Consider the following 26,808-nt stretch of genomic DNA (forward strand, 5'->3'; position numbering starts at 1 on the left):
GAATGTTCCAGGTAGTTTTTACAAAAAAAAAAAAAAGGGAAAGAATGATTTTTTTCCACAGGTCTCTCTCTAATGACTTCTTTCTGGTGAAAACACAATGTTTACCTTGATTGTAAATATTGGAGATTTCAATGGTCCGTTAAAGATGAGGTCAGAAAAACTCCTGTTGAGCTGTATAAAAGGCAAGGGTTGAGAGAAGCAGGTTGTCACTACAGGGCCAAGAAGCAAACCATGGGACACCACACTTCTGGGATCTGGGTATGGTTGGCCTTGACACTTTCCATCTCAAGTGCCTATGACATTATTCCAGGTAAGGTTCAATCTGTTTTTGCCACTTTATTTTCCCAAGATTACTAAAGTGTAATCCTCTAAATATCATCTCAATATGTCATCTCAAAATTTTGTTTTTTTAAATGACAGAATGAATAAAGAATGTGATACAGATACATTTTTAAACAAGTAGAGGTCAACTTGATACTTTAAAGGAACTTGAATTCTCCATCCAATATTGAGACGTAGAATATTTAAAAAGTGTGTTTTGTCTGTATTGCACTGATCTACTTTAATGTATTTCCAACAATCCAGTTGACGTGTGCTGGTTCTTTATGTGCCCGAATGAATTTCATTATAGGAGCGTGAGAGTAATTAAATACTGGAAAAAAAATTAAAAAAAGAAGTGTTTAGTGAAATATCTCAGAAATCAAAAAAAAAATAAATTAAAAGTACAAAATCATTTCTTAAGACATAAAGGAGCTTCCTTTATGTCCTAATGAAAGATTTTTGGGAGATCTCACTTAATACCTTTATTTTTCAGTTGAATGCACTTTTAGACTGGGGTGGACAAAGAGACCCTCTATGGTTACATTCTATTGTACATATTGTACCTCTACTCTTTTATCAATGTAGGCACTTTGCACCAATCACTTTCTTTTTTGTCTAATGAAATAATTATGAAAACATAAGCCTGACCACTACAGTGATAACATAATCATGCTGTAAATTGCCAAGTATTTGCAATTATTTAATTGCCTTAAAAGTGTGTACCCTGCTGTACTGCACTGCTTCATCACACTTTATTTCATTGTTGCTGGACTAGTAATTCAACATGCTTCAACATATTAACCAAGTTAAGGCATCCTGCGAGGTGTAGTTCATCAACATCAGGGTTGTATCCTTAAAGCTATATTCCTTGATAAAATTCAGCTTGTATCTTCATTAAAATGCAAAATAAGCCTCCAATGAGAATACCACATTCTCTGTGTAAATTTGGCTCCATGTTCTTTGTTCCTGCAAATGGAGTTGGAAGCTTTAAGCACAGTTTTCCCAACACTGAACAAGTCTGACCAAGTCTGTGTGTAAATAACATCAAGATGCCTCAGTGCATTCTCATTGGTACGTTCTCTTGCAACTATAATTACCGTATATATTTGGTGAATTCATTTTCGCTTGTTAATAACTTCTATAGAAAAATAGGGGATTCGGTGAGACAGTTTCAAAGTTGGGTTTAGTGTCCATTAAAGAAAAAACAGTGCTCTATAGATGATATCAAAGCTTCTGAATAATCACACATTACATTTTCTGAAATAAATGAATTTACATTATATTTTAATGTTCTTTTTTAACTTTCAGAAAGGTCTAATTTATTTTTGATTTATAACATCTAATGGCAAATGTAGTTGTATATTTTTTATAAGATTACTAGATCTTAATGATAACCATGTAACCAGGATTTTTTTTAAAATAATTTTGTTTTATTTGTATGCCAATCCAGTAAGCTTCCAAAACGGAACATATTTAATTATCCTGTACTTTCCAGACAAAATATCTTTTTTTAAATTTACATTGCCATTCCATTAATTTTTCCAAATATTATATTTTTAAATACTGAGTACTAAATATATCCAAGAATCATTAAAGAAACAGTAACATCAAAAAGTGAAAGTGTTTTTAGATAATGAATAAATAATGTAGTGTTGCCCTGCACTGGTAAAACTGGTGTGTTTGGTTCAGAAAGACTACTAAAGTTTATATAAACAAGGTGCTGTGTAGCCATGGGGGCAGCCATTCAAGCACAGGATACACAGTAGATAACAGATAAGTACTACTATAGTTTATATAAACAAGCTGCTGTGTAGCCATGGGGGCAGCCATTCAAGCACAGGATACACAGTAGATAACAGATAAGTACTACTATAGTTTATATAAACAAGCTGCTGTGTAGCCATGGGGGCAGCCATTCAAGCACAGGATACACAGTAGATAACAGATAAGTACTACTATAGTTTATATAAACAAGCTGCTGTGTAGCCATTGGGCAGCCACTCAAGCACAGGATACACAGTAGATAACAGATAAGTACTACTATAGTTTATATAAACAAGCTGCTGTGTAGCCATGGGGGCAGCCATTCAAGCACAGGATACACAGTAGATAACAAATAAGTACTACTATAGTTTATATAAACAAGCTGCTGTGTAGCCATGGGGGCAGCCATTCAAGCACAGGATACACAGTAGATAACAGATAAGTACTACTATAGTTTATATAAACAAGCTGCTGTGTAGCCATGGGGGCAGCCATTCAAGCACAGGATACACAGTAGATAACAGATAAGTACTACTATAGTTTATATAAACAAGCTGCTGTGTAGCCATGGGGGCAGCCATTCAAGCACAGGATACACAGTAGATAACAGATAAGTACTACTATAGTTTATATAAACAAGCTGCTGTGTAGCCATGGGGGCAGCCATTCAAGCACAGGACACACAGTAGATAACAGATAAGTACTACTATAGTTTATATAAACAAGCTGCTGTGTAGCCATTGGGTAGCCACTCAAGCACAGGATACACAGTAGATAACAGATAAGCTTTAAAGTATCCCAATATATACTATAGAGATGATCTGTTATCTGCTGTGTATCCTGTGCCTTTTTCAGCTTTGAATGGCCGCCCCCCAATGGCAGCTACACAGCAGCTTGTTTATATAAACTATAGTAGAGTTGCTGAAGCAAACACACCAGTTTTACCAGTGCAGGGCAACATTGCATTATATTTTAATTATTAAATACACCTTCATTTTTTGGTGTTACCGTTCCTTTAATATAAAGGGAAATAGCACTTCTAAGTTTTAACAATATATGCACATATAATACAAATAAAAAAAACACATATACATAAATTCATTTAAAAAATGTACAATAAAACCTCTATTGGTATCAATTGATTAAAAAAAGAATGTGGAAAGCAGCAAATTGTCCAACCAAAATAGTATCTTTATTTGTTTTGCTTAAAAACATCAGAGCATTAATGCCGTACGCATTTCAGGCTCTACCATCCTTAATCATAGGCACTATATGTATCCAATACTAACAGCTTTTTTATACTCTTGGCGCACCAGCACCATCTTGTGGTTACATTAAAACATCAAATAACACAAACAATGGAATAATGTGCTTCAAAATATTTCTTCAACACATTGTACATAAAAAGGCAAATTTTGACTTATTGAATCCTGATGAATTAATTGAAGTTATAGAAAATAATAATCCACAATAACAGAATGGTACATATGAGAACCCAAAGGAAATACTTAAACACACTTTAAACAAAGTAATTAGATCCAGTTTGTTACAAACAGATTTCCCACATTCAAACATATACATGTATCACATGCATTGAGTTTGAATTTTGATTTGATTTTTATTTCAATTTATGTTCACTTAACCTTTATATGAGTAGTTCCCCTTGCAGTGGAAAACACATGGAAATAATTACTTTAACCTTCTATGCCATTTTCTTACAAATTCTCAGATTTATAACATACTTTATACCTACGGTAATATATTAGAATTGGATTGATAAAGTTTCCCAGCTGCTTGGATCACTGATGTCTGAATGCTGTGCTATAAAAATATCCCAACAATTATGACTAAACTGCTTCTTTCAGACAAATAGAAAGAACATTTAATAATTGAACTGATTTTTTTCTAATGCAAGTACAAAAATCAAAATGGCGTTCTCTGCATATTTCTCCCCATTATCTACCAATGAATGGCTGACATGGCAGAGAAAATTTGTTGTAATGCAAAGCCCCAAAGTCAATGGCAGATAGAAAATTGTAGTGAAATGGTGCTAATCAGTAGTGCTAAATTGTAGTGAAATGGTGCTAACACATACATTTTGGCTGGTGGTAATAAATGCTGACATATTTTGTCATATATCTAAGATAAAATAATCGTATTTAAACAATCGCACTGTATACTACAATCAAATCATTGGTAGTTTCCATTTAAATAGTTGTCATGCAAATGCATTTAAGAACATAAAGCTTGAACTGTTTTTATTATCACCCAATACTTTAGGTAGACCCATCGACCACACTAAGTCTATCTGCAGTTCATGGGGAAACTTCAATTACAAGACATTTGATGGAGTTATCTATCAGTTTCCTGGTACCTGCAACTATAATTTGGCTACAGACTGTGGAGACTCCTATCGTGAATTTTCTGTCCATATCAAGCGTTCCACTGAGAATGGCAGCCCTGTCATTCACCAGATCCTAATGCAAATCAAGGACGTTACCGTTGAACTGAAGAGAGATGACCAGACGGTGAATGGGGTCACGTAAGTCAAATTTTTTACACTTTGTTTTCCATTTTCCTTACTTTTACAAAATTATGTCTAAAGACAGTTGTGCCTTCACTTCTATTTTTTCTTGTTGGGATTTGGAATTTGTCGTAGCTTTCATTTTAAGTTGAAATACCCAGTTTTGATACCAGCCCTGTTAATTTGTGATACTAAACAAAAAGAAACACTATAGTTTTTTTAAATAAACTGCTTCTTGCAATGCATGCTTTTAATAAGAAGCTGCCATGTCCAAACCTATCTGCTGGTTTTTATAGAGGATAGAGAAGTATCTTATTATGAATAAGCCAATTCACTTATACAAAAAGTTTCCACTCCCCCTATGTGTATGGGAAATTGTGTCAGTCTAGTACTGTCAGATAATTGTCTGTCATAGATCCATTCTCTCCAACAGGGGCCCAAAAATGAAAAGTTGCATCTATCTTACCTATAGCCAAAGTTCACTTGTGTATGTAGATAATTATTTTTTTGCATACTGTAAGGCTATTTACTGGGAAGTCAACAAGGCCTCCACAAAGCTTTAACACATCAATGGAGAATACATATGTACAATTACATGTATGTAACTTTTCCAAAAACCATAACATTTCAAGATCATTTTAATAGCCCCTCATGTTCCCCCTCAGTCTAATATTCCTTCCCAGTCCAATATGTTGACCAATTATTTTCCAGTGTCCTTGTTTACTCGATATTTTATCCAATCCATTCATCCAACACCCCATAGCAGAAAAAAAACTTGTAGCTGTAAACAAGTATGGCTGATGTATGGCTTTGCCACAACTCTGTCATGTAGGCCTCTATAAGGTTCAATTTTGGGCCTACAAATAATCTACCAATAATCTTCAAATCTCCCCTTCAAATTTCTCCTCACAATACAACAACCACATAAAACACTTCTGGTAGAACTAACATGCATATCACAGTTTGTACAAACAGTTTTTTTACTGAACCCATATCTTTTTTAAAAAAGTAACATGAAACCACAAGCAAGCTGTGTACAACCCAATGATACTAACCAACATTTGTCAGAGTAACAGAAGTGAGCTGAATGAATATAAACACAATATATTTATTTTTTGGAGGAGAAATAATGAAACCCAAAAATGGAACCAATTTAGTTGTGCAAAATAGTAATTAGAGAACAAAAATACCATCTATTTTGAAAATGAAAAAATACATTATTAAGGAAACCACCTAACAGTTATAATAATGCCAAGCCAATTGGATATATATCTCATCTTCCATTTAAATTAGTTTAGCAGATCAGCATGTACCCTAACTGAACTTCTAAACCACCATGCCTCAGATTCTGGGCCAGATTCTGTCCAACGAGAAAAATATATCTTGTGATTGTCACTTGAAAACTTCTGTGGATTTAAGTTAGGATACATTTTCCTAATTGTATTAAGTCTAGGCCATTTTAGGAATAATACATTATGTTATGCATGCCTAAAGTGGGGTGGAAACTTCAAAAATGTAGTTTTATCCAAACGATCTCCACCTGTGTAGCTCACTTTCCTACTCAGGCCACACCAGCCAGGCCAATTTGTACTCATGCAACAGTTGTAGGATAGGAAGGAGCATAACAATCCGCAGACTTGGCTGCAAAATTCCTTTATTATCACAACATGTTTCGGATCATCATGGATCCTTTTTCAAGTGAAAAATACAATTACAAAAAAGACCAATTTATAACACAACACCCACAATGTTACTCCTCAACATTGTGGGTGTTGTGTTATAAATTGGTCTTTTTTGTAATTGTATTTTTCACTTGAAAAAGGATCCATGATGATCCGAAACATGTTGTGATAATAAAGGAATTTTGCAGCCAAGTCTGCGGATTGTTATGCTCCTTCCTATCCTACAACTGTTGCATGGGGTGGAAACTTGGTCATAGTTATTTTGCTCTACCTAAAATAAAAATGAAGATGTGTGCAAATAAGAACTGCCAAGAGAAAGTATTTTTTTTTATGTTGAAAAGCATCTTTTAATATGCTTGTTAGTTGTTAGAACCTAGAACTCACAGTATCATCAAGCAACATTTGCCTGCAGTCTTCCTAAATACAAGTAGGAAGTCACTACAACTTGTTTCAGCTATTACTGTACTGCATCTGCAGCTATCAACCAGTATTTACGCAGTGATGACTATGTATAAGACTGTTCTGAATGGCAATTCATTTAATAGAATGATGGGAAGTATAGCTCAAGTTTATTTGGTTCAGGAAGGGCAACTAAAATCTTAATTTTAAACTGAGATTTTGGTTTGTTTTTACCAAAATTCTTACTTGTTGCTTTTAAAATTTGATTTAATTCATGTATATTATTCCTCAGTTTTGAGACCCCTTACTTCAACTATGGAATTCTCATAAATGAGAAGGATGGGTACTTAAAGGTGGACACAAAAATTGGCCTGACCCTCACATTTAACAATGAAGATTCAGTTATGGTGAGTATCTTTTTATTAGAGTACTGTTTGGAACTCTCCATACATTATCTGTAGGCTGTTATTTGGAATGAAATACGAACTGCCACTATGTACGGATTGCATTAACTCTCTTGCTAAGTGCTGAACGCAGAAAGTATAGAGGGGTCATTTATTAAGCACTGAAAGGTTTGCAGCATGTAAGAGTCAAAAACACAAAAAAGGGAGGGATGTGCGAACACTCCAAGGCTAAGTATAAATATATAAATATATAAATACAATGAAAGTGTGACTGATCAAGCCAAATTATCAAGCAAACAAAAGAGATGGGATTGATCAAGAGATGGGATTGATCAATGCACATTCCTTGTTTTATAAGTAATTTAGTATCTATGCAAGATAATGTGTTTTCAAAAACAGCGGTTTTGTTACATAGTTATGACCATAAAAATTGGTAAACCACCATCTATCTATTTACCTCCAGTCATATTATTCCAAGGCTGGCATCTCCCTGCATGGTAGCATTATTTGGGATGTGTCTTCTGACTTGGGCATTGGTTTCAGTCAGAGGGCTTAGTCCTCCCCCACCATTAGCTTTTAAAGAAAAGAGATTGCCAAGACCACATCATTGGTTCCATATGCCTAATATTCCCCTACTTGTGGCTTTTATGAGAGTGAGACTATACAGACAAATACCCATTTTACAAGGCATAAGACCACCATTTAACGAGAGGGGCGTGGGGTTGCTACAACCACATGGAAGCCTAGCCTGCAAATAAGCATAATTTATTAAGAGGCAGATTTATCAAGGGTCAAATTGAAAATTCTAATTTTTAAATTCAAATTTTGAGTTTATTTTAGTATAATTTGGATAGGGAAAAGTCCAAATTCGATTTGAGTTTTTTAAAAAAAAATAGAAATTTGAATTATGAATTTTATCATGTATTGTCCCTTTAAGAATTTAAATGTGACTATTCACCATCTAAAACCTGCCAAATTAGTGTTTTAGCCTATGAGGGAATCTCCTAAAATCAATTTGGAGTTGTTTTTTGGTTAAAAATTCAATTAGAGTTTGCAGGTCGATCCTATTCACCCGAATTTAAAAAATTCAAATTTTTTATACATTTTGATTGGTCATTTTTTTCAAATTTGAGTTTATGGGAATTTTTATAATCTCCCATAAACTCGAAATTGACCCTTGATAAATATGCCCCTTATTGTACTTGCATCTAAGTCCCAACCCTTGATGCACTTCAGTGACTTACGAGTTGCACCAGAGATTTCAGTTTACACACTGCATTGTGCTCATTAATCACCCCTTAGGTGCCCAATTTGTTATAAGTAAATAAGTTGATCAGGTGTAATTTTTAGAAAGGCACTTTCTAAGCCAATTGAAAAATGTATTTTCTCTCTTGTCCTAAATGTAGTTCTGCTTGTATGCTTTGAATGCAATTATATTGTGATGCCAGTATGGGATCCATTTTCCGGAAACCCGTTATCCAAAAAGCTCTGAATTATGGGGAAAAAAAAGTATTTTCATCCAAATAATCCAAATTTTTAAAAATTATTTCCTTTTTCTATGTAAAAATAAAATGGTACCTTGTACTTGAGCCAAATGAAAATATAATAAATCTTTACTGGAAGCAAAACCGGACCATTGGGGTTATTTAATGTTTAAATGATCTTCTAATAGATTTAAGGTATGAAGATCCAAATTATGGAAAGATCCATTATCTGAAAACCCCCAGATCCAGAGCATTCTGGTTAACAGGTCCCATACCTCTAATATAAGTTTTTTTTTTTAATAATAAGTTGACACAAATGTATTTTTATGATTGTACAGTTAGAGCTGGATGCCAGTTATAAAGGCAAGCTGTGTGGACTCTGCGGGGATTACAATGGCATGCCTGTCAGTAATGAATTCTATATGAATGGTAAGTTTGCTTCCTGGATTAAGCCAATGAAAAATTTTTTGGGTAGCTTTGTATATTCAGTTATTTAAAGATCTTTTCATTGTTAGATATGGCACTCACCCCTCTCCAGTTTGGAAATATGCAAAACATCAACGATCCAACTATTACCTGCTCAAATGTAGATGAGACCCAGCAACTGAATGTTTCCAACTGTAGGCAATATGTAAGTATACGTGTATTTCACTATTATTTAAAATGTGTCACCATCCACCAGTAGTTCTCTCTTCTTTAATTCTGAGTATACTATTATGGATGCCACGTTTTATCACAAACAAATCTATAGACTCTAATGTATCAAAAATGTTGCACGGTTTAAAAAACGTTGCACTTCCTCATAGGCTCTTTGTGAGCCTATGAGGAAGTGTCCACAAATTCGTCATGTTTGAATATGTCTATATAAAGATTTTCTACTTTTTATATCACCCGGGCTCCCTTTTCAACTAACAGTAAGTCTATCCCACTTTTGTTTTTTTGCTCAATCTTCTTTGTACTCTCTAATTTAATTTAATGGAAGAAGTATATAAATAAAGTCTGTGTGTGTGGGCTACTTTGCTTTTTTTGCCAGGGCTGTTTTTTTCTCCCAGTCTGGCCCTACTCTAGAAAGTATATCATAGACTACATGTGAAACTATTATTTTATGTTTCTCTTTCCAGTACTCAGTGTGCAAGAGTTATCTCAGCCAAAGTGCTTTTTCAACATGCCAAGATCTTCTCGATGTATCAGATTACATTATGGCCTGCATGCTTGATGTGTGCTCCTGTAGCAGTGCCGATGTCTCATGTCTATGCAGTACATTAACTGAGTTTTCAAGGCAATGCACTCATGCAGGAGGGAGTCCAGAGAACTGGAGAACTAATACCCTTTGTCGTAAGCATCTTTATAAATTTCTCTTAATTTTGCCTTCTAACAGTTGTATATGTCAAGCCTTTTAACCTAGATATATTTTACATACTTCAAGCATCATCACCCTTTAATGCTGCAAGCAATTAACATTAATCATTAATTTTACAGCTAAACAGTGCCCAGGGAACATGGTATATAAGGAGAGTGGATCCCCGTGCATAAGTTCATGTTCTCATCGAGAAGTAAAAAGCCTTTGTGAGGAACATGATGTAGATGGCTGTTTCTGTCCAGATGGTAAGTCTTGTGAAAGTGTTACACTTAGTAGTATCAATTGTCATTTATTAGCAACAAATAATCATACCAGGAGATTGTATTGAAATACATATGAGTTTGTACATATAGTATATGAAAAGAAAGAATCATGCAGTCTGTAATGCAAAGACAAGAAGCCATGGGTAAATATTGGCATATAGAGGGGGTATGTAAAATATTTAGTAAAAAAATTAGTATGGGATGACTGGACAAACATTTTCAAAAGCGATTATTGAATAAAACCCTATAAATAATATAGGAAAGGCTAATTGCTAGTTTAACAATACTTCCTATTTGCAGGTCAGAGGCAACATATGCTTTACCTAGGCAAAAGAAATCTCCAAAACGCCCAACTATAATCTCTTTCTTAATGTTGTGTGTGTTGAAATTTATAGGCAGGCACAACTGTTTGTTGGGTCAAAAGTATACCTAGTGTAGAAAAAAATTAAATAAATCACTGAATACTAGTTGTGTGTGCTTTAAATTAGATTACACAATTTACATCAAGATACTGTAGAAACAAAAAGAGATAAAAAGAATGATATGCAAATGTTTTGCTCATTTCTAATTTACTAATGTGCGCCCTGAATGAAAACTCAAAAAAAAGTCTGTCCGCCGGCGAACAGTTCGCTACATCCCTATCTGAGATGCCCGACTTTTTCCATGCTCGGATTATAATAAATCTCAAAAAAATTAAAGGGTTTTTTTCCACTAAAAATTTGGATTTTATTCTTAAAAAACTCATATTTTGGATTCTGACTTTGATAGATAACCCCCTTAGAGACATATTGATGTTTACACAAACTGACATGCAGTAAGGCCCATTGGTGTGCCACAAAGTCTGGCATGTGACTGACATCCAAGTCAATCACCTTATAGCAGTAATCTGATTAGGTTATATGTTCATCCAATGCACTGAACATCTCTGGACCACAGTCTGAAACTCCTTAATATCGATAAGCTTTGGAAAACGGTATATATTTTTTATCAGGTCTTTCAAACTCTAGTTCTTGCCCTTTTGTTAAGCTGTTCATAGAAACAACCAACACAAGTAAACCACTAATGTGCAAAAAGTTTATTACAAAGGAAATGAAGCTCATTATTTTCCTTTTTTCAGGCATGGTGTGGGACGATTACAATAATACAGGCTGCATTTCAACAAGTGACTGTTCTTGCAAGTTTCAAAATCAAATTTATGCTCCAGGATCAATGATTAAAAATGATTGCGATGAATGGTAAGGTTTCTGCATGGCTCATGTAAATGAAAAAATTACTAGTATCCATGTATGTAAACACATTTTTTATTTATTTATTTTGGAACAAGTACAGGTATGGGATCTGTTATGCAAAAACCTGTTATCCATAAAGCTTCAAATTACGGAATGGCCTTCTCCCTTAGACTCCATTTTATCCAAATAATCCGAATTTCTAATAATAAAACAGTACCTTATTCTTGATCCAAGCTAAGATATAATTAATCCTTATTAAAAGCAAAACCAGCCTACTGGGTTTATTTAATTTATATGATTTTCTAGTAGACTTCAAGTATTAAGATCCAAATAACAGAAAGATCTGTTATCTGGGAAGCCCCAGGTCCTGAGCATTCTGGATAACAGGTCCCCTACCTGTACTTTATATTATCTGTAACCATTTCACTGTGCATGATATTGAATACACTTTTACAATGTATTTTCTATATATTTGAAAGTAGAGACTGATTTATAACACAAATCCAAATATATTGGATTACTATTCATGTAGTTTCTCAAATTAACAGTATGTATTTTACATGTGCTGAAGTAGTAATATTTGCTTTTCTGATAAACATCAAGGGGCCCATTTGAATTGAATAAAAAAAACTTTGAATTTCGAATGATTTTTTTGGCTACTTCGACCATCGAATGGTGTACTTCGACCTTCGCCTTCGAATTGAACGATTCGAACTAAAAATCATTCGACCTTTCGATAGTCGAAGTACTGTCTCTTTAAAAAAAAACTTCGACCCCATGGTTCGCCACCTAAAACCTACTGAAGTCAATGTTAGCCTATGGGGAAGGTCCCCATAGGCTTTTGAACAATTTTTAGGTCGAAGAAAAATCATTCGATCGATTTATTCAAATCCTTCAAATTGAACGATTCGAAGGATTTAATTGTTCGATCGAACGATTTTTCCTTCGATTGAACTATTTGCGCTAAATCCTTCGACTTCGATATTCAAAGTGAAAGGGTTTCAATTCGGCAGTCGAATATCGAGGGTTAATTAACCCTCGATATTCGACCATAAGTAAATCTGCCCCCAACTGTTTTCAAATTAGTAATGCTTATACAGTAGGTAAAGCTTTAAACAGTTTCCAGCAAATGCCCTGTAATTAAACTTGTAGTATTAATATGTTACATAAATGTTTTTCATCCTACTACTAAAATTATGGTATTTTTGGGGGTCTGTGATGGACATCAAATGGCATCCATGTATTTTTTTTTGTCTGTTATGATTAATTATAAAAGAAAAAACAAAAAAAACCCACGTTTGTAAAGGAGTTTGAACACTGGGGAGTGTTGTGGCTGAACCTAACAGGCTCCACGTGGGACAGGCAATTGTACATCACTTTTGTCATTGCAAATGTTCATGGCATTTGGGCTACACAGTTCTATAACTATTTGATTGTCATTCTCTGTGTGGGATTCCAAGCTATACCTTCAATAGATTAAAATGTTGCACAAGTGATATATGTTATAGTAAATATTCAAAATGGTTTCTTTCTTTCTTTTTTAGCTCATGTAATGCAGGAAAATGGATCTGCGCAGGCGGAACATGCCCCAAAGTTTGTTCCATTGAAGGAGGAGCTCATTTCCGAACATTTGATGGGAAGCTGTTTAATTTCCATGGAAGCTGTTACTATTTGTTATCTAAGGCAAGTCCCTATTAATATTTTGGCTGATGGGTATCTTTTACAAGTGGTCAATATTCAATCTGTATTTGAGTTCTCATGAAGAACCAACATCAATGGCTATTTTCTTGGTAAAGAAATTTCTTATGAACTACATTTATTGGGAATTTACTTATTATTTCTTTATAAGGCCATATTCATTACTATAATCCCAACTAAAAATAATCCAAATGCTTATTGTCCTATTGTGAATTAAAATGAATATAAAGTTTATGTTTTGTTTTTTTTACTTCTAGATCAATTTAAACAGAAATGAGACCCACACAATTGCAGCTGAGCTCACTTCATGCAATGCTTATTCACGGGAGACTTGTCTAAAGACCATCAAGTACTACATGGATGACAAAAATGTGGGTTTGCATATTTATCAGGTTTTATTCCATTATTTATTTTAAATTATACAATTCTTACAATTACATTTCTTAAATTGTGCAGGTTGTGTCCATCAGAGCTGATGGATCTGTTTTATTAAATGATCTCCAAGTAAGCATCCCTCATGTTACAGGTAAGATCCCCTATAATGTAAGAATGAATTTTGTTTAGTGTTATTATCTGTTTAGACGATATCTGCCTTTGTGTTTCTATTTAGTGATATTTCTACTCCTAAAGAATTTACCTTTCATTTTTTTGTAGAGCTACTTTGAAGTGTGGATTGTGTGACAGCAGATTATTTCAAAACTGCACAGATAGATATATGTCCCCCTATGATTGACTGTGCAGAATAATGCATATTTCTGTCTCTTAGGGGGTTATTTACTAAGGTCTGAATATCCGAAATTCCCCGAAATCAGAAAAATTTGTGATTTATTTTATAAAATCGGCCTTTTAAAAAAATCACGAATTTTTCGGAATTTATTAAACCCCGAGGGCTAAAAAGCCTGAATATAAAACCACGGCATCTCAAACCTGTCGAGGTTGCATAAAAGTCAATGGGAACCGTCCCATTGATTTTTGGGTTTCGGGCAATTTCACAATGTTTTCGGAGCTTTCGGAGGAAAACTTCAATTCAGAGTTTTCGTTGAGAAATCTTGAAAAAATTTTGAAATTCTGAGCTTTTCCCCCCAAAGATAATTTTTGGGAAAATGAAATAATAAATAAGCGTGGAAAACCTGAGCGGGTTAGATCGGAGTTTGTAGCAGCCGATATTGAGATAAATAACCCCCTTAGTGTCCATAATAGCCCAAATACTCTTCTGTACTGAATTTAATAAATCCCAACCATTTAGAATACAGTATGGTATATTTATGTAATTGCCCTAATGAATATTGTTTTAGAAATGCCTTTTATTATATTTTTTCTGATGCAAGAACATCTTGATATTGTTCATACTTTCAGGAAGTTTTTCAGTTGTGCAGCCCTCTGCCACATTTGTCATTTTGGAGACAGAATTTGGTCTACAAATGCAAATTCAGTTCCTACCATTGATGCAGGTATATATTACCATGGATAATTCAGAGAAGAATATGTTTGAAGGTAAGTTTATATTTTGAAAACAGATATTAATGACATCTAACTAACCTGCAGCCAAGTGTACATTAAAAAATAATTTAATTTCATACATCACACCACATTTCAAAAACATACCATGTAGTCTAAAGAACCAAACTTGATTCTAAGGCTTTTCAGATTTGTTTTTTGCCTTAAGAAATCATCATAAAGTTGTCCCAACAGGAACGTATGTCTGTTAATTAACTTTAAATACATACTGTGTATCTTTTAACTGCTGGTGTCCTTATGTTCATTTAATAGTCACTTATTTTATTCAATTCATGGCCATATCATTTGTATTAAGCTTATGCTAAAAATAATGTTGCAGGTGTTCAAAAATGTAGAGGCAGTCTGGGGAGGCAAAAGATGGTCAACCTGAGAACATGGTTATATGGGTTCCATCTCTTGTTAGTATTATTGTTCTGTTTTACAAAGCTTGCCCAGGAGTGCTAATAGAATCATTGTATGCAATGTATTTTCCAGAATCAGTGATCCACATTAAGCAAAAACGAAATTCTTCTTTGTAGGTCTTTGCGGTAACTTTAATTACATGGAAGGAGATGACTTTAAAACATCTGGAGGTATAGAAGAAGCAACAGCATCAGCTTTTGCCAACACCTGGAAAATGCAGTCTACCTGCCAAGACTCAGTAGAAATGTTTTCAGATCCATGCAGCCTCAGCGTTGAAACAAGTAAGCACCTTACTTAGCATCTTATTTAGAGCATACCAAAAAACAAGGGGAAGATATAGCTCATACCATTTCCTTTAGGCATTCTCTTCTCCATCTTCACATATTTTTTATTTGTCATCTGCAGAGACCTATGCTGATTTCTGGTGTGCTAAATTAAAAGATCCACTGTCTCCTTTTGCAAAATGCCATTCTGCAGTAAATCCAGACGAATATGTTAAGGTAATCCTTGTAAAGCTTTACCGTTGTCGGTACCTTTTAATCTTGTATTAAATGTTTCATTTTGTATGATAATTGTTTTGCTGATGTTGAACAACAGAGAATCAACAGAGAATCAACACGACTTCCTGTCATTTCCAAAGTAGCACAATGACTCCACTGTGACCATATAAAGCAGGGGTATCGGTAGATCGGGATCTACTAGTAGACCACTTGTTTAAATCGCCATGATATTTCGTGCTTTTCATTCAAATATTTTTTATGTTAAGGTTAGATAGAAAATAGTTGTTTGTCAAATATAGCAATATACATTTTCTCAATATTTAAGTAATTTAAGTATGCTTACAATATTTTATGGGTGTAGATCAAAATGGGACATCACCACTAAAAAGTAGACCTCACATTAAATAAAGTATAGGTGCTCCTGATGCAATGTAAAGTCCTCCTCACCTTTATACATTAAACCCTCAGATATGTAGAGTTATCTTGTGTAATGTATTTAAACAAGCAGAACCACATTGTAAAAACTATTTATCGTTTCTACTATATGTTTCAATTTACAAAGAACCCTTTTCATGTGTAAAATAGAATGGATCCAAGCACAACTTAAAGTGTTTCAGACATGAAATTGTGCAGAACCCCCATTTTACTCAACAATCCCCACCTCGGGATTTGCTGACCTAACCCAAAAGTAGTATGCATTATTGTTCATAGTCACAGTTTTCAGAAGGCTTTATTTTTCAAATCCACAATTAGTGATGGGTGAATTTGCGGCGTTTCGCTACGGCAAAAAAATTGCAAAATGGCGTCAGCGTCTCGTTTTTGATGCCGGCGTCTGTTTTTTGGATGCCGGCACACATTCGCTGGCTTCCCAAAAAAATGGATGCCCTTTTTTTTTGACGCCGACGACCTTTCACTGCGGTTTCGCAGGGTTTTGCCTCGAATTTGCACCTGGTGAATAAATTCGCCCATCACACAGAAAAAGACACAGAATTGTATTAGAAATAAAACATACATACTACACAATATTACAAGAAACCTTTTACACTCCCGGCATCATTAAAACCTACGACACACATAGAATTTAGTCTTATTACTATCACCTCTTGCTGCAATCATTTTATTCTAAATGTACATTGATGCCAAAACAGTATTGAAAATGATGACTTTGTGATACATTTCTTCTATGTAAAATTTAAATTGTATCACTATAAAAATGTTTCTGCAAAATAAGTGTCTTCTGTTAAAAACTCAACATATTTTTCCTCCCACAGAGGTGTGAGTATGATACTTGCAGCTGTAGTCGTAGTGACGTCTGTATGTGTGCAACACTGTCCTCATATGCCAGGGCCTGTGCGGCAAAAGGAATTATCTTGTGGGGCTGGAGGAATGGAACTTGCGGTAAGTCACTTTTAATTAACATACTTTCCTCTCACTTTACATTTAGGGGCAGATTTACTAAGGGTCGAACTTCGAAGTTAGAAAAACTTCGAAATGCGACCCACAAATTGAAAAATATTCAAAGTCGAGGGATTTTTCCGTATTCGATCGAACAATTGAATAGAAATTGTTTGCAGAAACGAACGATTCGAACGATTTTTAGCGATTGATCAAACGATTTTTATTCGACCACAAAAACTTAAAAATGTGATCTGGAAGGTCCCCATAGGCTAACATTGCACTTCGGTAGCTTTAATTTGGCGAAGTATGAAGTCGACGGTTTTTTTAAGAGACAGTACTTCGATTATCGAATGGTCAAATAGTTGAGCGATTTTTCTTCAAATTGTTGGAATCGAAGTCGAATGGTCGAATATAGCCTAAATTTGAACTTTTTGAAATTCTAACCATCAATCGAGCTTAGTAAATCTGTCCCTTACAGATGGAACCATTTTTCAGTACAGCAATGGGCACTAGTGATGAGCGAATCCTTTGCCAAAAAATTCACAAAACTGCGGAAAAAATAGGGAACAGATTTTTTTTCAAGTATGACAATGTTCTATGTGCACAACAATTTTTTTTCTTTTTCCAAATGCATTAAAGTCAATGGACATTTTTCTTGTGGTGTTTTAACCTACCTAATAGCTTTTGGCTTCCAGGGTCATTATCAACCAGGTAGTGTCTCAAGCTAGAGAGAGAGGTAGAAGAAGAAGACAAAATAATTCAAAAACTATAAAAAAATGAAGACCACTTAAAATGTTACTGAGAATAGGACATTCTATAACACAGTACAATTTAACTTAAAGGCGAATCACCCTGTTATAGGTGAACTACCATTAATTCCAACCCAAATATTGTTTATACAGCTTAATCTGGGACCAATTTTTAAAAAGGTTTAAAAAGACATTGTTATAATTCTGCAGGGTGTATTTTAATGCAGGAATACACTATATACAATGGTCTAATACATAGACATATCATATACATTAATTAATTATTTTTAAACTTGCTTGATATCTTTTACAGAAAATGACATTCCCAGCTGCCTATCCACTCAGATATATTTGTATAACATCAGTACTTGTCAGCCTACTTGCCGCTCCCGGGCACTTGGAGAAAATGACTGTGACAGTGAATTCATCCCAACTGATGGCTGTGGGTGTCCAAATGGAATGTATCTCAATGAAAGACAGAAATGTGTTTCCCTATCGGAGTGTTCCTGCTACTACCAAGGAATGTATCTTAGACCATATGAGGTTTTCTACAGAAGAGATGAGCGCTGGTAAGTGTGAATTTACTGTATCTATCTATATATTACTTTATTAATAAAGTGCTTCATAGATACCCAACACTGTACAATCTATAAGTCATATATAATTCTTAGTGATGAGCGAATTTCTCCTGTTTCACTTCGCCGAAATATTCTCGAATTTTCGAAGATTCGTGAAAATGGAAAGTTCACGAAAAATTTGTGAAATTCTGCAATTTCATGAAAAAAATCATGAAATTCAGCCGTTTTCATGAAAAATTTGTGAAATTCTGAGGTTTTCAAGAAAAATTTGTGAAATTCTAAACTTTCACGCAAAATCGAGCAATTCAAACCTTTTCATGAAAAAATCGAGCATTTCGAACGTTTTCACGAAAAAATTGTGAAAATCGGAAATTGCCGCCGTTGAATTTTTACCAGCGAATTTGCGCGAGAGATTCACAAATGTATTCGCCGACGCCGAAACAGGGGAATTCGCTGCAAATTGTGCCTGGCGAATTTATTCACCTATCACTAATAATTCTTCAAATATTTAAACCCAATCTACAAATTAGTTGTTTGCCTCATGGATGTTACATTAGCATACCAACAATAAGCTTAGAGCAGAAATGATTTTGCAAACTATGATAACTCTAACTTTACTTTGTATTTTTTTATGTGTCCTTTATTAACTTCATTAGACAGACAAAACATCTAAAACATTAGACAGTAAAAAACAGTTTCCTACAGGTCTAATCACCCATAGCATCAAATAATCAGGTGGCATTTAGTCATCAATTGTTAGAAATTCAACATCTTGGTTATTAAGGTTTACTGAACCTGCGCAAATGTTTCTCTTGTTGGATATGGGGCTAACCTGCTCCTATTTACTTATGGAACATGTCATCACATGACTTCACTATCTGGTGTGACAGGAATCAACGCTTAGGTAACCCTAGGTGATTGCGAAACATACATCTTAAGAAAAAATAGAAAAAAAATAATAAAAGAAAAATAAGAAATTTAGCTCTCCACCAATCTCAAAGTTGGTTTCATTGGAGACCAAACCTATGAACCCACTAAATATATATTTTAGCACTACATTTCTTTTGTACTGTAGTTAGAAATCCATGTGGAAGTAATGCAATTCTAAGTCTAAAGTAGGTTAGAGACAGGGTGCTGTTGACCTAAGTGCTTAAATACAGTTTTCTTTTTTTCTCACCAGTTCCTGTAGTGAAGGAAAACTTCTCTGCACTAGTTTTTCCAACGACAGTAAGTAAAAAATGGCATACATTATCATGCAATGCTTTTGTTGCACCTTTCTATTCTACCAAGATCATTTTAAACTGAGTAAGGGGGCATTTATATAATTAAGACATGCAAATTAGGGAACAGTGACAGACCCAGACTGAGTGGGGTCACTGTAGTGAAGTGTGGAGGTGCACATCACAACCAGACCTGGGGCAGAAGTGCTTTCTGCATGAGAAGTAAGGGGCATGTCTTGCACCCATTTGTAATAGGACCACCTGTGACTGATGGACTGCCTTTAATGTAAAGATACTTGGACAGGCCTTTACTGTGAAAAGAATGCAAGTGCAATAAAATACTTGATATTAACAGCTCTAACAGGGTTGGCAATAGTACAGGCTTGAGCACTGGTGGTCCAACTCTCCCACACACTTATAATATTCACTAGCAGAGTGCTATTAGCTGCTGTTGTCATGAATGGCCCAAAACAGGACCAAAATCCTTCCACTCACAAGGCCTCTATAAAATCCTGGGGGGCATCTAAGGAAGCAAACCTTCCTTGCTTCTTTGGTAGTAAAGGTGTGGGACCTGCTATCCGGATAACAGATTTCCGTAATTTGAGTCTTCATGCCTTAAGTCTTCTAGAAATTCATTTAAACATTAAATAAAGCCAATAGGCTGGATTTGCTTCCAATAAGGATTAATTATATCTTAGTTGGGATCAAGTAGAAGCTACTGTTTTATTATTACACAGAAAAAGCAAATTTAAAAATTTGGATAATTTGGATAAAATGGAGTCTATGGGAGACAGCCATTCCATAATTTCTGGATATAGGGTTTCCGAATAAGGGTACTATACTTGTACAAGTTTCTTTGGGGAAATCACCCAAGGCCTAACCTTAAGGGTTGGTGCCATCTTCAGGCTAAGCTAAATATAGTCTGAACTATTTACATTGAAATATATTTCACCTTCTCTGCGCATGCTAACTTGATGGCATTTATGACACAGGGCATAGACATTGCTTGACGTTTTTTTTAATAGGCATCATTAGCTGCTATACTGTTAAAATAACTTATCATTATAATATACTGGACTGATATTTTTCTACTCTTTTAGAAAGTGATTTTCTTCCAATCTTTAAGAAAGCGTTTAATCTCATGTAGGACATATGGTCTAATGCCAAGTCTTCTTTGCAGCTTGTCCCTTTGGAAAAGTTTTCTTTGACTGCAGCTTGGTGCAGAAAGGAGATCCCATTCCACAGCACAGGAGCTGTCGTACTCTGAGTATTGGACCTGTATGTTAATATTATTTTGTTGTCATTTTGTTATTATATATATATATTTGTAATGGGACAAAATGTAAACTTTGCATAAACATATATTTAGACTAATGTATTACAGTTAATGCTTCCACTGCATTCATTATGCTGGGTTCCTTCAAAAGTTATTTCTATACAAATTTTAGTTTTGTATTTTTATTCAAAAAGTTTTTTTTTTACAACATGCTTTTACAAACATTTGGTAGGTGTGTAAGTGGGTGTTTTCTCTGCTGACTAGGGATGGGCGAATTTTTTTGCCTTGTTTGAAATGACGGCCATAGACTTGTATGGCGTTGTGCGTCAAAGAAAAAAAAGACTTGCGGCAAAAATATTTTGACGCACATAGACTTTAATTTCGCCGACGGCAAATTTTTGATGAAATGGGTCAAATTTGCCCATCCCTACTGCTGACATATCTATGTCAACTTCCTTCTGCCGAGACCTCACTATCCACTGACCAGCACAACATTGACATGTTATTGCGCAAACTGGGCAGATGCACACCTTTGTTGAAATCCACCCTTTCAGTGCACACTGATGAACAGCTACAATAATATCTGCCCAATCTCTATATTTCAATAGGATAAAAAAAGTCAACAACTGGGACATGCCAATTATTAGGCAACTCCAGTAATTGTAATCACTTACCTGATACTGCAGGCCAATGCACCAGTTAGCAGAAAATGGTACCAACCCGGGAGTTCTTCTCATCAAAAAACTTGGAGCGATTCTCTTCCTACATCTTCTTGCTTTGTATGGGCACACATATACAGTAGAGTAAAAAGCCAAACTTTACCAAAAAGCTGGCTTTTTTACTCTTCTGTGCATGTGTCCACCCTGGGCATTGAAGAAAGAAGAAGAGAATTGTTCCATGGTGTCGTTTTCTGCTAAAGGGAGCACCAGCCCATGGTATTAGGTAAGTTATTACAATCACAGGGTGGTGCCTGACATTTGGCACTTCCCCAGTAATTTACACTTTCCTTCTCCTTTAAACTTGCTGTATGCTGCTTCAGTAGGCTAATCGTATTTTTCATTCTTTGGATAGTTACTTCCAGAATGCGTCTCAGGATGTGTGTGCCCTGATGGACTGCTTGATGATGGCAATGGAGGCTGTGTTCTTGAGAGTTACTGCCCATGCACATATAATAATGAAGTGTTTCCTCATGGATCTACCCTCAATGAAGAATGCAAATACTGGTGAGATTTTAAAGCTTTCTATGCACAGTGATAGACAGATTGGGTGGGCTATAATAATGCACATGCCATGCAAAGTAACATCTATATTTTCCTTAAACTAAATTGTGTTCTCTAGGTATAATTACACAATGTATGGAAAACTTGCTTATCATAGAATGTTCTTTCTGCAGCACATGTGAGAGTGGGCTTTGGTCATGCATACAAACTCCTTGTTATGGAACATGTAACATCTATGGAAGTGGGCATTACATTACCTTTGACAAGAAATTCTATGACTTTGATGGAAGTTGTGAATTTGTAGTTGCCCAGGTAAGCAATTGTAGTTTTTTTTTTTAGTTTAACTGTTAAAAGAACACTAAATATTCATTAAATTAATCAAAAAAGTTGAGTGGGTAGTTGGTTCAGTTTGGCTCTGTAAAGACATGATTAACATGATTTTATTACAAAAAAAGTTAGCAAATATTGATTGAAAATGGGTATATTTTATTGAATACAAACGATCACTTATTGTTTTCATCATTTTATCAGTCTAATTATTGTTATTAATAAACATGTTTTACTACATAATAGGACTATTGCGGGGCTAGTGCATCTAATGGTACCTTTAGAATTATCACAGAGAATATCCCATGTGGCACCACTGGAGTAACATGTTCAAAGTCTATCAAGATATATCTAGGGGTAAGTATTGTACTACGGTCCTGTTCTGGTACATATAACCTGGGGAAAATATTGATTAGCAGTGAGAATATTTTCTTTACTTAAGACACATATAAGGGCGGGTTATTTGCAGTGGCGGCGGTTGCATTTGCAATTTCATTGTGAAATATGTAATTGAGGGTTAGTAAGGCCACACAATTAGGGGGCATATTTTGATGTTTTGAATTTCAAATTGAAAAAACTTAAATTTCAATATTCAAATTTTTTTTAAATTTTTTTCAATTCTAATCGAATTTGGACTATTCCCTAGTCGAAGTACACAAAAAATAGCTCGAAATTCAAATTATTTCATTCGAAAAATCGTCTTGACCTTTGATAAATCTGCCCCTATATGTGTTTTTTGAGTATTGTCTTGAAAATCCTACATTTACTATAACACCAATGCTTTGTTTTAACCATTTAGAGTACTGAATTGAAACTGGCTGATGAGCACTTGGAAGAATCCTTAGGGGATCCTGCAAAAAAAATAGCATATAGGACCCGTGAAGTGGGCCTTTACCTCATCATTTCTGCAAGCAATGATATTTTCCTTATTTGGGACAGGAAAACATCTTTATTAGTCAGACTGTCATCTTCATACAAGGTAAGATAACGTCTATGCACTAGTCTTGATAATTCTCTACAAAAGTGCAACATTTAGAGAGGAGCATAGGGTCACAATGAATTTTGCAACACCTATTTTTGGGTGCGAGGTAATTTTGTAGGAGTTAAGTGCGGGGTACTGAAAATGTAGGAATCGAGCTAGGTTACAGAGGATCCTGAAAACCAAAAAGCAGAATAATTGGTAACCAAGACTTTTATTCTTATCATTATTATTACTTATCTTTGTATAAATACATATTTATCACATGGAACAACTTCTACTGTACATCAAAGGAGTATATTTATTAAAGAGTTTAGTCTTAGCAGATTGTGGTGATGTCAGACTTCACTCTTTGATAAATATACTCCCTAGTGTCTTTCTATTAGCAACACTAAGGAGGTTATTTATCAAGGTCCGAAATTTATCTCAGTATTGGCTGCTACAAACTCCGATCTAAACCGCTCAGGTTTTTAACGCTTATTTATTATTACATTTTCCCGAAAATTACCTTTGCGGGAAAAGCTCAGATTATGCAACCTTGACAGGTTTGAGATGCCATGTTTTTATATACAGGATTTTTAGCCCTCGGGGTTTAATACATTTAGAAAAATTTGTGATATTTTTTAAAAGTCAGATTTTATAAAAAAAATCAATTTCAGGTATTCGGAGCTTAGTAAATAACCCCTTAAAAACAAAGAAATTAACTTGTAATGCCTCTGTAATTTTATATTTTGTACATCCCTGTCCATTTCTTATTTTCCTTGAAAATGGACACAACCTCCAACAAGTCTCAATGGTATAGAACCTAGAGCCTTTTCTCCTGTCCTGGTTCACACACTGTCAGATTTGCTTCTTGTCTTTCATGTTACCTTTCCATCAATGATGCTCAGTGACTTTAAAACAACAATGAACAATCTTAATTTCCTAATTTGCCTGCCTCTGTTTATTATAACACACATACACACTACTGTCATTAATGATGTTACTCTTGCCAAATCATGACACAAGACTCAAACAGCTCCAACATTGACATACAGCTCATACCAAGTCTCACCAAAGGTCTTGTACTCTTGAGCACATTCAGCAGAGATCTTGGCCGAGACCAGAATTTTCCTCTACAAATCTGCACTGTTCACCTTTAACAGAGCATTGACTTAGCCACGCAAACTAGTTAACTGCACTCATTAACTCACTCTCTGAAAATCTGCATACATTTTCTCTACTTTCTCTCGAATCATGGATCCTATATCTCACAGCTGCTTCTGGTACTGATTATTATCATCACCTCCTCCAGTTTCTAGATTTTCTTGGCCTTTGTGATACTGCTTTATACCAGTTTTTTCTTGCCTTTCACCTATGGTTTCCAATGCTTCCTCTATGTGAATGGTTCTCAAATGTCCTCTCTCATCTTAACCCAGACCTCTTAACTTGGGTCTCTTGTTGTTTGCTTCTACTGGTATTCTTCAGCACCACCTTAAATAATACCTGTCAAAGACAAAAATGGTCCTTTTTTCCCAAAATAACAACCATAACATTGTAGAAGTATCTATTATGTTTGACGACTTCAAGATTAGCCTCTCTCAGTATTGATCAGGATGTGTGCACCCAATTGGGTTATCAAAGTAATTAACTCACTTGTTTATGTCTATGTCTTTCTTGCTTATATATATCTTTTTTTTCCTAGGGCAAAGTTTGTGGCCTGTGTGGAAATTATGATGATAATGCCAACAATGACTTCCTGACCAGCCAGTTCATACAAACTAGCAATGTAATGGACTTTGGAAACAGCTGGAAGCTTAGTAATACTTGTCCTAATGCTTTAAGTCTTCCCCAGCCATGCCTGTCAGCACCTCACCGTAGATCATGGGCTGATAAGAAGTGTGACATTATCAACAGCAATGTTTTCCTAAGCTGTCACGGCAAGGTACATTCTTTTGTGGGATATGATATTCAGACTAAGTCAGATTATGTGATCTTTTTTGTTTATCTTAGTACGTATATTATAGCAAAATAATACATTCATATTTTAATTGGGTTGTGTATTTTCTTTATGATAACCAGAAGAGCTTAATTTATATAATAAGTTGGAGTCAGACTTGAGCAATTTAGTTCACTGTAGGCCACACCCCACTTGGACAGATGCAAAGGAACTGTGACACATTTTACTATAATGAACCGAAGTGTGGACATTTTCTTCTCTTTCAACCTCAAATTATTTAGCAAATAGTCAATTGGCCATTCTCCCACACAAATAAAGTTGCATCATAACATGGTGCTAAATAATTCAAAATGTAAAAATGTAATTATCAGAACTTCACCGTAAGTTAACAGTTTTGGTTCTTAGCATGTGATACTATGCTACCAATGTGTGTTGCATCTAGGACACCATGATAAGAATTATTGTGCTACATCAACCTTGTCACTGTAAACTTATTAAGATCACCATGCCATTTCTGCTTGTCAATATTACACCATAATCAGTGTATGGCTATTTGCCTTGATTGATGATCATGTTAAAATTAAAATTAAACAAAGCAGACAGGATTTCCGATTGAGAAGTGTCTTCCATTAATTGGGTCAAAGTATCTGGAAGACTTGGATGGTTTTTGTTGTACAGTGTTAATTTAAGAATTCATATGTAAAGTTACTAGAATACAGCTCCCATTACGCTTTAAGCTATTATTTTATTATGGAGAATGTAGGATATTTTGGGGCAATACCAATAATTCTATACAAGGTTTATTTCTCTTTTAAAAAATACATCATGCACTGAAATATGTTGCTCTTTGGTAGGTGGATCCAAAACCCTTCTATGACTCTTGTGTAAATGATGTCTGCTCCTGTGATACTGGTGGAGACTGCGAGTGCTTCTGCACTGCTGTGGCTGCCTACGCTCAACTCTGCTCTAAAGTAGATGTCTGCATTCACTGGCGAACACCAGACATTTGTCGTGAGTCTATAATTAGACTTAAATAATACATATTAGAAAAATGTATTTTTGAAAAAAATATTTATTTCCAAAACTATAGTCATAGGATTTCAGATTTTTAAAAGTAGTAGTATTAATGGGTAGAAATAGCGTTTATTCTTGAGACCTTGGCATAAGACTGTGGTCTCATCAAAATGAAGCACACCATGCCTTTAGTCTACTGAAAAACATGTAGAGGTAAATAAGTATTGTTTTTAAAAAATCAATGTATGCTTAGTCAAATTATACTATGGAGATTTTTGTTTAATTTTTTTTAAATATTACACTTACTGGAAAATATATTTTTGTATATTAGAGCCCAAAAAAGTCTGATAAGAAATTAATACATAGCATGAATTCTGTTCCTTGTTTTACAACTACAGCAATATTCTGTGACTACTATAACACCGAAGAGGATGAATGTATGTGGCACTACTTTGCTTGTGGTCCAGATGATAGCAGAAACTACCACATCACCAAGTTCTGTCACTCACCACCTGTCACACACTTGGAAGGTAAGCTCTTTATCCATGCACTGCCTTACA

The 26,808-nt window shown here is 34.9% G+C and overlaps 1 protein-coding gene across 2 annotated transcripts in view; it reads left to right on the forward strand.

Moving 5' to 3' along the window:
- Positions 1-204: 204 nt before the first annotated feature.
- The window catches only part of XB5761341.S (provisional ortholog of mucin 2, oligomeric mucus/gel-forming S homeolog), a 55,597-nt gene continuing 28,993 nt past the window's right edge, over positions 205-26,808 (forward strand). Inside the window, exons 1-25 of one of the 2 annotated variants that reach the window (XM_041591447.1) lie at positions 205-310; positions 4,366-4,627; positions 6,983-7,097; positions 8,917-9,007; positions 9,094-9,209; positions 9,700-9,913; positions 10,058-10,183; positions 11,319-11,436; positions 12,975-13,113; positions 13,386-13,499; positions 13,585-13,654; positions 14,485-14,622; positions 15,165-15,329; positions 15,454-15,548; positions 16,820-16,946; positions 18,009-18,264; positions 19,454-19,500; positions 20,674-20,771; positions 21,841-21,992; positions 22,163-22,301; positions 22,563-22,673; positions 23,116-23,295; positions 24,980-25,219; positions 26,089-26,245; positions 26,647-26,778. In XM_041591447.1, coding sequence (XP_041447381.1) covers positions 232-310; positions 4,366-4,627; positions 6,983-7,097; positions 8,917-9,007; positions 9,094-9,209; positions 9,700-9,913; positions 10,058-10,183; positions 11,319-11,436; positions 12,975-13,113; positions 13,386-13,499; positions 13,585-13,654; positions 14,485-14,622; positions 15,165-15,329; positions 15,454-15,548; positions 16,820-16,946; positions 18,009-18,264; positions 19,454-19,500; positions 20,674-20,771; positions 21,841-21,992; positions 22,163-22,301; positions 22,563-22,673; positions 23,116-23,295; positions 24,980-25,219; positions 26,089-26,245; positions 26,647-26,778 — 3,481 coding nt within the window. In that variant the 5' untranslated portion in view covers positions 205-231. 2 annotated transcript variants of the gene reach the window in all.

Source organism: Xenopus laevis, chromosome 4S (assembly GCF_017654675.1).
Source record: "Xenopus laevis strain J_2021 chromosome 4S, Xenopus_laevis_v10.1, whole genome shotgun sequence".
NCBI lineage: Eukaryota > Metazoa > Chordata > Amphibia > Anura > Pipidae > Xenopus > Xenopus laevis.